At 39.9% G+C, this 11,287-nt stretch overlaps 1 protein-coding gene across 1 annotated transcript in view; it reads right to left on the bottom strand.

The window, feature by feature from the left end:
• The window catches only part of LOC106012879, a 16,149-nt gene extending 6,368 nt beyond the window's left edge, over window positions 1-9,781 (bottom strand). The window contains exons 1-3 of the mRNA XM_013087085.2: window positions 9,716-9,781; window positions 7,479-7,583; window positions 922-1,110 (exon numbers count right to left, since the gene is read on the bottom strand). Coding sequence (XP_012942539.1) covers window positions 922-1,110; window positions 7,479-7,583; window positions 9,716-9,781 — 360 coding nt within the window. The remainder of the gene's footprint in view (window positions 1-921; window positions 1,111-7,478; window positions 7,584-9,715) is intronic.
• Window positions 9,782-11,287: the final 1,506 nt, after the last annotated feature.

The following is an 11,287-nucleotide window of genomic DNA, read 5'->3' as shown; positions in this document are numbered from 1 at the left end:
CTTTCTTTCTGACGCGACTTTCTTTGAATTTGGCCACTCCCGAACTTACTAAGGAGCGCCAAACTGTGCGATCGCGAGCAGCTTCTTCCCAAGTGGCACGGGGAATTTCACAACTCTTCATGGATGCTTTCAGAGTATCTTTAAAGCGTTCCTTCTGTCCGCCGAAAGATCCTTTGATTAGGATCAGTTCACCATAGAGTAGCCTCTTTGGGAGACGAGAGTCGTCCTTGCGGTGAACGTGGCCGGCCCACCCGAGCTGAGAGTGCAGTAGGATAGCGTATATGTGCTCTCCATCTTGGCCCGCTGTAGTACCTCAGTGTCTGGGACTCTGTCTTGCCACTTGATACGAAGGAGGGTCCTGGGGCATCTCATGTGGAAAGCCTTGAGCTGCTTGGCATGTCGGCTGTAGGCTGCCCACGTTTCGCAGGCATAGAGCAGGGATTGTAGAACTACTGCTTTATATACTTTGAGCTTGGTGTTAAGGCTCAGTCCTCTTCGCTCCCAGACCTTGTCTTTCAGTCTGCCAAAGGCTGAACTAGCTCAGGCAGTTCTGTAGGCCACTTCCTCATCGATATTGACCGAGCGAGAGAGGGTGCTGCCAAGGTAAACAAACGTATCTGCCACTGCCAGTCTCTGGCCGTAGATGGTACAATGGGGCTCTATGTAAAGAGCCATTGGGGCTGGCTGATACTGATACAGTACTTGTAAAGTAAAGCTCATAGAGCTGTGCATAAGAGAGTAAGCGCTAGAAAGCTGCTCTTCATTACTGAAGATATAGTTTACAACAGTTGTCTCAAAAGTGAGCGTAACTGAGATAAAATCTTGTTATCCTGGGGACGCAATATGCATGTGTGTCGCTGATACTCTTGGTCTACATCACACAGAGAGAACAGATGTGAAATGGAAAAGAAACTGACTCACCCTGTTAAAGTAGGTCTGGGTTAAATAGGCGTTACCAGTGCTTGTTGCACAGTTTGGTGCATCACTTTTGACTGTGCAGCAAATGAAGGGGGTGACCAAATTTGCAGACTGGTCAACAAAGTCGATGGTCTTTGCCCACACTGGGGAGGCTGCAGCATCCGAGAAGTTGTCCACACCACAACAGCGGAACTGTGGAATGACCAAGGTAGCAGCATGTTTTCCCATCTCTTCCTTTCGTTCTTTCTTTTTTTTTTTAGATAAATAGAAAGACTGACAGACAGACAGACAGACAGACAGACAGACAGGCAGACTGACAGACTGACAGACACACAGATAGATAGATAGATAGATAGATAGATAGATAGATAGATAGATAGATAGATAGATGGACAGAGAGGGATAGAGAGATAGGTAGAGAGACATAAAGATAGCTAGAGAGAGAGACAGAAAGAGATAAAAAAGGAGAGGGAGAGCGAGAGGGTGAGAGAAAAGAGAGGGGGAGAGAGAGAGAGAGAGAGAGAGAGAGAGAGAGAGAGAGAGAGAGAGAGAGAGAGAGAGAGAGAGAGAGAGAGAGAGAGGAGCACCGGGGAACAGCGACTGCCCTAAGCGAATACCTTGTTGTGATGGTATTGATGATGGTATCGATACACCTGCGGCCCGCCAAAAAGATTTTTCCATAAACATTTAAAACTATGTCTAATCGTAAAAATAATATCAAATTCGGAACCAGCGTGTCCAAATTAACAAAATAACTCGTGGGTGGCCGTTTTTCTTGCTGGATTTAGAAGATCACAAAAAGAAGTATTTTATATAGATCTAGATTCTACCAAGATTGCATCTAGTAGTATTTTCCTATCACAAAGAGGATAGACAACAGTATAATAGAGCCCCCCCCCCCCCCCCCCCCCACCTCAGTGTGAAGTGACACGTGGGGTGCTGTGATGCAAAATACCTTTGAAGTTTGCCGCCGTGCAGGATAAAACTTTGAGTGCAGAATTTTCAAAATAATTATTGCAGCTAAAAACTGATTTCATTTTCGAAATCGGCCTATCAAAATAAGCAAAGTGGCTCACGTGGAACCTGATTTGATGCCATATTTTAAAACTGGAGCAAATTGTTTTTCAATTGTCTATTTCCAATCTAAAGTTATGTATCAAGGTCACCCAGTGCGTTGTAAGTGCATCTGACGTCAAAGCTGTTAGGACTACACACTGCACACTAGATATCTACTATCTACTACTGCACAGTCACTGTACAGTGTACAGTATGGCGACTTGGTCGAAAGACACTTGTTCTCTTTATTGAGATGTAGTGGCCTACAGATCCCTCAGATGTCTGTGCACGATTAAGTCCAGAGACTAAAATAACAAATCATTAAGAGAGGGCGTAGGGAGAGTTTGTGTCATTAGAATTTAGCAACTAATAACTCCGTGTTCCTCTTTTTTCCCCGTTTGTTAAATAACAACACACAGAAAACATGCAAATTGTTTCGAAGAGTCATCTGGCGCAAGAAGAAGGAATCTCCCCCAATTGAAAGGGAATTGGACACTATATATAAATCGGAATGTGTAAACAGAATATGGGGTTTGATCAATCTGACAGATCTACTATACGAAGAATGTAATACGATTTATCGCTGAGAGTAACCTGGGCTTTACATATTAACCCTTTTCACGGTAACCTATTTATATCCCTTTGACCGACAACTGGGTGTAACACACCCGCACGTGTATTATACAGTGGGTTCCAAAAGAAACTTGATAATGTAATCACCCATCCATCGGGTTAAAGCCTTACACTACCCACTCATACATCATACCAATTGAAAGCTAAATAAATTCTGCATCATCTGACACAATAATATTTCATCTATGTTAAGAGACGCTCGAGATAACAATGTGGTCACTCAAAATTGACCTTAAAAATCAGGCTTGGCAAAATTGTGCGAAATCACAGAAACGTAGTCTTCGCGAGTGTATTGGGGACCATCAATATTGATAGAATGGACATACATTGCATATCCAATGAATGGAGATTTTGTTTCTCTGCAATAAACAATATTTAATGTCGATAGTTTCAATTTCAAACAAAACAGAAAACAGAGCAATCACAAATACCACAAAACTTGGACTTAACCTTAAATGTGCTCATTGTTATTTTGCGTAGGAGTCACTGGTTTTATGTAGTGCACGAACCCATAGATCATCGACATAATTTTGAACAATTATCAGACGGTTGCAAACGAAGGATCTTAATTGGGATCAACGTCAATTTTCTTCTGCAGCTGTTTCATGGGAATTCACATACCTGTAGGATTCATATCGGGCTATTTACTGGTGACTACTCCAAAGATGATATGGTATAGTTTTCCAAGAATTGTCTCGTGATAATATTGGCCCAAGGGATTTGCCATGAATGGAGATGTCTACTTGAATGACAACATGAGGGAAATAAGGGTAAGACATGACATTCCAACACTTGCGCGATGTAGTCAACTAAAGCAAGCCATCTGATGATTCACATGCGGACGATTTTGTTTATTCCGTCCCAGACCACCCCAAAAAATGGCAGTCTCATGGCCTCTGCTTCTCACTGACAGATGATTAGCCCAAAATCTAACTTACACAACTATGTGCTAAAAGGTTTGTGCTCTACAAGAAGACCAATAGCTCCTAAACAAAAACACCATCATACTAATGAGCACATGCATTGTTAAGTCTAAGTTCAGCATGGTATTTGTAAGTAATCTGTTTTCTAACATGTTTGAAAATGTACTTCAGAAGATGCTGTTCTTTGCAGAGCAATGATGTTTTCTTTTCATTTGATATTCAATACATATCCATTCCACCAACGTTGATGAACCTCTATACACGCGCGAATAAACTTTTACGTTTCTTTGACTTCGCCAAGCCAGAGATTTTAAGGTCAATTATTTTAAAAGCCCATATCTCGAGCATCTCTGAACATAAGTGAAATATTAGTGTGTCAGATAATGCATGATTTATTTAGCTTTAAATTGGCATACTGCATGAAGGGGTAGTGCAAGGCTTTAACACGATGATTGGGTGATTACATTTTCAAGTTTCTTTTGGACGCCACTGTACAGTAAAACATGAACTCACCTTACATCTGGTGACTGGGTGTAAGAAATCCAACTCTTCTTTTTCAGTTGAGCTCTTATTTACTCAAAACGCTACATAACGCTCAGCCTTTCCCCATGGCACGTACTCCATGCAAAAACATTTTGAACCCCCCCCCCCTTTATAAAAAGATCGTACTCCATTTACTCATCATGTTCTGTCACCAACGAAAGATTCTTTTCATCTATGCCCATTGAGAAAACGAAAAATACTGCCGTCTGTTGTTGATTCTACAGGGGAGGAAGTATTGTTAGCAATTGTTTACTTTCTCGCGTTTAATTCCAGCCGCGCTCTAGATCTAGATCTAGACAGAAATCTAAGCTTCCCCGACAGGACATTCAAAACTTTGCGATGGAGTTAAGAATACGTAAACCACGGCAATGTCCTCATTTGTAGGTAGTAACATACTATATGGGCTTCAAAGGCCTTCTGCAATGATTTTGATGGCCATTGAGTGAGTATACTATTCTCATAGAGTTCAGAGTGGTTGCTCGATACCGAAGTCCTTCCCCGGAATTAAACGCGAGAAAGCAAACAATTACCGCATTATTTGGTCTAAATTCGGGGTCACTGTTACCCGTTTAAAAGTATACACAATGTCAAGCTCACGCTTGGCACCAAGAACCTCATCATGCTCAGGATTCTTCTTCTTCTTCTTTTTCTTCTTCTTCTTCTTCTTCTTCTTCTTCTTCTTCTTCTTCTTCTTCTTCTTCTCCTTCTTCTCCTTCTTCTTCTTCTTCTTCTTCTTCTTCTTCTTCTTCTTCTTCTTTTAGAGAAAAAAATGTAATGTTTCCGTCGCTGTCTGGTTTCGAACCTGGAACCTATTGAATGTGAAGCGAACGCGTACATGCATGCATTATAAAATGACTTCCATCATAAATCCGTGTGCATGTTTGTTTGTTTATCTGTTTGGTGATGTATTTTCTTTGTATTAGTACTTTATTGATACACACACGTACATTATGTATGTTTGATAAAATAACACCAGTTATAAATCTATGTAATTGTATGTATGTGTGTGTGTGTGTGTGTGTGTGTGTGTGTGTGTGTGTGTGTGTGTGTGTGTGTATTTGTGTGTATGTGTTTGTGTGTGATTGTATGTATGTTTGTATATGTATGTGTGTGTGTGTGTGTGTGTGTGTGTGTGTGTGTGTGTGTGTGTGTGTGTGAGGAGGGGCTATAACGTGTGTGTGTGTGTGTGTGTTTGTGTGTGTGTTTGTGTGTATGTTTGTGTGTGTGTTTGTGTGTGTGTGTGATCATGTGAGTAAGAGTATGATCCTATAGGAGTATGACAAACCAATCATGGTGAAACAATATCAAATCGGAAAACAAAGATAAAACGGAAAATTGCAATCGCAGCATCTAAACTGAAAATAATGACATCCACCTGAAGAGAACAATGCAAAGAGATAAAAACAAAAGTTCAAACTCTAAGAACATTCTGGAGAATGTTTTCAAACCTGCTACTGAGCTGAGAGCATTAAAAAAGAATTTTTTCTTTAAAACTCTCCCTGCGACAGCTCCTTATTGCTTTACGCTGCAATCAACTTCTCTCTTTCTTGTCGTTCTTCCTTATGAACGGATAGGCGGGAGATTTGACTGAGCTCTAGTTAAGCTTACTGAAAATAGAGACGAAATCTAACATGTTTGGTCTAATTGTATTCGATACTGTAGGCGATTACACCAAGTTCAACAGTAACAAAGAAATATAGTAAAATACTAGCCGCTGTTCCCCGGTCACTGTTCCCCGGTAAAATGACGTCAGCAGTCGCTGTTCCGCGGCGCAGCCAGAGGATGGCTGAGAGGATGTATATGCGTGTGTTTGTGTGTGTGCATAGGGGGTGGGGGAGGCAGACGTTCGACTAAAATTCTATAACTATGTACTTTATAATAACAGTTTTGAAAAATAAGACAAGAAATAAATGTACTGATTTTTTACTAGATAATAATAATAATAATAATAATAATAGATAGCATTTGTATAGCGCATATACAGTCACAATGAAAAAAAATATAACTGAAAGAACAAAAATGAACCAATTTGATATTGACGTATGTAGAAACATTCTCAGCTTCCCGGGAAACATACAGTGCGAGCAGCCGATTAAGCGCTCAAACACTAACAAACTGACAAGATCTTTCGCTGTCTATAGCCGGGTACCCATTCCCACCTGGGTGAAGTGAGGAAAATAAGTGTAAAGTGCCTTTCCCAAGGACACAACGTCGGGCCCCTGACGGGATTCGAACCCACGACCTTACGGTTGCGAGTCCGAGAGCCTAACCACTAGGCCACCGACGCCACAAAGGATGAAGGAAAGAAGCTTAACATCTTGCTATGCTGGGATGTATAAATAACCCAGACAGTCACAATGAAAAAAAAAATAACTGAAAGAACAAAAATGAACCAATTTGATATTGACGTATGTAGTATTAATTATACAGCACTTATGGTATGGAAGCCAGTCCCCTTCCACGACCATAACAACAACAACAACAACAACGACAAGAACAACAACAATAACAGCAGCAGCAACAAAACAGCAATGACGTCAACAAGAGTACTGGCGATAGTTATGATAATGATAATTATCATCAAACGTGTACAACAATACCACTAAAAAGGATACTTTATTATTTTTTTAAAAACCCAGAAAAAATTAACTGAAAAGAACATAAATAAAATAAATAAAACGGTAGCTCATGACCAAACGGATAAGACGTGCTTTTCCTCTTCAAAAGAACAACCACATGTTAGTCCATTACATCCATCAGTTGGCACGTTATTACAAGGTAGTCTCGTAAATGAGGTATGAAGAGAAAACAACTGAAAGGGGGGGGGGGGGTTCATTACAACAAGAGCACTGATGTTAGTTATGATAATGATTGTCATCATCAATATAATCATAATTATGTATCATATACAATCAGCGGCGTCCAAAAGAAACTTGAAAATGTATTCACTCAATCACTGTGTTAAAGGCTTGCACTACCCGACTTTAATCGAAGATGAAATATTCCACCAATGTTGATGCACCTCAATTCACGCACAAATACAAGGACACGTATTGCATTTCAAATGAATACAGATTCTTTTGATGAGAGTAAACGTTGTGTTATTACGATGGTTTGAAGCAAATTGGAAAACAGTACGGCTGCAAATGGCACAAAAATTGAACTTAACATTATAATATATTATGTAATATTATGCTCTTTAGAATTTTGTTTTTGGAGACATTGGTTTTGCGTAAAGTGAGAACCATTAGCGCATAGACTGTGTTAAATTTTTAACAATATTGTCTTCACAACATTACCTTCGAATGAAGAACAAAATCAACATGGTTTTATTACAGACAACAAAGGAAGGAGTCGAAACACCAAAGATTTCAAGTTAAAACCTTGTACTGTTAAGTTACTCACGTAAGACATGATGGCGTTCCAGCCCAGACTATTACCATCCTCTCCATCAATACCCGTCCATTCGAGCAGTGACTCTTTCAGCATTTCTTTCACCGTGCTGTCAAACTGTGAAGGACAGGAACAAGATACGTTGGGGTTTTTTCTTTTCATGTAGTTAACCATCATTAAAAAATTCACATTACCATAAGTCCTTTAAAAAAAAATAAAAAGGTCAGTACGCCAACTAGACACGAACCATAATTTAGAAAGATATTTAAATGTGCGTTTTAATGGAACATTTAAAAATAATTCTATACCATAAAGCAAAGAATAAGATGTTTCTATAAACGGTATCATTTTTTAAAAAATGTATATAAATTGTATGTATATATTATATATATATATATATATATATATATATATATATATATATATATATATATATATTTAAAGAGAGAGAGAGAGAGAGAGAGAGAGAGAGAGAGAGAGAGAGAGAGAGAGAGAGAGAGAGAGAGAGAGAGAGAGAGAGTAATGTAATACATATACACAAGGAGGCTCTCATGGTCTAAATGTTGCGGTGTCCTCCTCTGGGCTCCTGGCTCTGTCTGTAGCCTTTCTACTCCTACCCTTTAGCTCCTTCTTACTGCTGTCTTCAACCATACCCCTGAGCTTAGGGTAGTTAAGGTCTAACACCTAGCCTTCACAGATAAGGGCGAAAAACCTCGAAGGTCCTGAGTACTAGTTGCGTGCACATAAAAGATCCCCTGGAGATCCAAAATCGTTAAGAGTAGGCTTCGACCGCCACTCGGGCAAAATTCAAAATTAATTCCAACCAAAACTAAAAATGTTTAATGTGTTCTGGGCGCTCATATAACCTAATACTGCTGAAAGCGCCGTAAGATGCTTACCAAAACAAACAAACAATATTATAATATATATTTAGCACGCACCCCCCCCCCCCACACACACACACACATAATATGTACGAGGGCTGTCCCACGGAAAACCGGAATTTGGCTGTAATTTGAAAACTATTCAATATTTTCACATTCTGTAAACGCACACTTGTAAAACAATCATTTAGAAATTTCCCTATTGAGCACCATGTGCATCACACAAACCAAACGAGCATAGCAGTTCTCAAAAGATGGCTACCCCCTTAGAAAATTGGTCAAGGGTAGAAGTGAGGTCTGTCATTCGGTTTCTGACCGCAAAAGGTCTCAAACCTCTAGAAATACACACTGAAATAAAGTCAGTTTATGGGGAGAAAGTAATGGCAAAGTCACAGGTATATGAGTGATGTAGTAAGTTCAAAGCCGGGCACTCCGATATCAATGACAAAGTTTACCCAGGATCTTGTTTTTCTGCCAAGACTGAGGACAACAAGAGTCGCGTTAACGAACTTATTCAAACAGACAGGCGCCTAAAAATTCGCGAAATTTGCGAGTCGGTAAACGTTTCAAAGTCGACTGTCTATAGGATAGAGTTTGATGAGCTGCACTATTGAAAGGTCTCTGCTTGATGGGTTGGGGCCGAAAAAGACCAGCGGGGTCATTTTGCAGCATGGCAACACAACGCCACACACCGCAAACGTCACGAAAGACTGGTTCCAAAGGTTCGGCTAGGAAGTTCTACTACACCCACCTCACAGTCCTGACTTGGCCCTGTCAGATTATCACCTTTTTGAACCAATGAAACGCCGTATTTCTGGACAGCGATTCACCGACGACGAAGACCTCATGGAAGCCGTGAACGATTGGTTGAAATCCCTTGACGAAATATTCTTCAGGGAGGGTATCTTCTCCCAGATCCAGCGATGGGAAAAATGTGTCCAGCGGGATGGTGATTACATTGAGAAATAAAGCACATGTTGAGGTATGATGTGTTACAGTTTTATTATAATAGGACAAAGATTTTTGCTTTTACGGACCTTTTCTGGTTTTCCGTGGGACAGCCCTCGTACATATACATATATTATACGGATAAAAGCATCACCAAATAAGTCATTGAGGATTCAATTATTCAATAGGCCCACTCAAGTGCTCACTCGAGTATTAAACTCGGAGTCGGACTCCAGTCCAAAACATTAGATGCGCACACCCCTACAATCCACCCTTTTACTCTTTTGTTCGTTTTAATATTTTATTTATCTTCCTGCTACCTATCTTTATGTCGATGTCTTTTTTCTTTATCTGAATCTCATTTCTATTTATCTTTCATCTTTGTTTTTAGACAGTAAAATGGGCAAATCAACTCACCGGTGTACGGTCTATGTAGGCACAGATTGTAACCACAGTCTGAGCGAAGAGGAGACAGCCCAGCATCACACAGTACTGAGGATAACAAACGTGTCAAAGCCATACATCGCTACAGAAAGGGCATCAAACACACGAAAAGGAAGCGGTAATACAGCGGTGCCTGCCTATAAATCAAAATGTAGTAACGTAGACTATCGTACAAGTACAGGGAGATCCCCCCCCCCAAAAAAAAAAGCTTGTTAAACTTTTTTAAAAAGTTTTTTCCTCCACACTGAAGTTTTGCGCTTCAAATTTGTACACAACATTTAGAAGTCAAACTGAATTTGTCTGAGATTCATTAAAGATAAATCCACCGAATAGTTTTGCTCTACATAGCGCGTAAAACATCAACCCATTTTCAGCTATCTACTTTTTTGTAGCATAACGCACTAGTGTGCATTATATTAAGCCAACCGCTAAAAATTCCAACGATTGGGCCATATTGCAAGCTACAGCAGTCTAACAGGCCAACAGACGTTTGCAGATAGTTTTTCTCAAGTTTCCTTTGCCGGCTGAGATCATGGTTAAGATCAGTAAATAGCAGAGAGCTTTTTGTATTGAACATTTTCTCATCACCAACTCATTTCGTAAGTTTCGCACAAGGTAGGGAAATAATGTTGAAATGCCCGTAAGGACTTCTTTGATGTCATGGGTGGGAATGGTCCATAAAGACCTGTAGAGAATCAGAATTAAAAATTCCTAGACAAAACTACCACTTCAGGCCAAACACACACCGTTTGCACCCCTTTATGCGTCATCAGGGTGCAGAACTCAGTAGATGAGCCCCATGAGACGTCTGGTAGACGATGTCTGCAGCAATGACTTTCATGCATCTCAACGGTCTGCATTCTGAAGCATATCTTAATCTACGGCTCTACCATTTTCCCGTTCGCGAAGCTATCAGAGATGACAATGTGTTCATGATTCCTTGATTGTTTGAAAAGCGTGAACATTTCTTCTTCGACATTTGGTTCCTTGGCAAAGCCCATATTCACCTTTCAGGTTATATCAACTTAACCTATGCCGTCCATTTAGGCAACCTCATCCCCCTTCCCTATTGTCTCTAGAAACAGCTCCATGCTGTAAGGTGTACAGTGTATGTGGCTTTGAGTACTCAAGGTAGAGTAGATCCTTGTGTTTGGCCTCCACTGAACGTTACGTTCAAATGTGTCGAGTCCAAAGGAGGATATAATTATAGACCGTTGCTTCTCGGAATTCCAGAATAAAAAAAAAAAATTAACTCTCTAGGAGAAAAGAAATATTGTTTAAAGGTTACAGGGATGGAAAATTAGATTTTTAAAATAAAAGGAAAGGGGAAAAAATTATATCCTCCCATGACTTTCCTTACAAGATCTTTCAAATTGGTGCATTTTGCATTTATAGATGGTTTTTATTTATGTCAAACGAATTCCTTTTGAATGAATAATGTCTGTTCCAAATTACAACCTTCTAGTACTAATTTTGTTCGAGATATTAAGAAAAAAAGTTGTTCAGTTTTCTTTTGATCACCCTGCATTTGTGTGCGACTCCTGT

This window comes from Aplysia californica, unplaced genomic scaffold (genome assembly GCF_000002075.1).
Source record: "Aplysia californica isolate F4 #8 unplaced genomic scaffold, AplCal3.0 scaffold00544, whole genome shotgun sequence".
NCBI classification, from domain to species: domain Eukaryota; kingdom Metazoa; phylum Mollusca; class Gastropoda; order Aplysiida; family Aplysiidae; genus Aplysia; species Aplysia californica.
The sequence above is the reverse complement of the archived record's forward strand: the minus strand, read 5'-3'. Positions and strand labels throughout refer to the sequence as shown.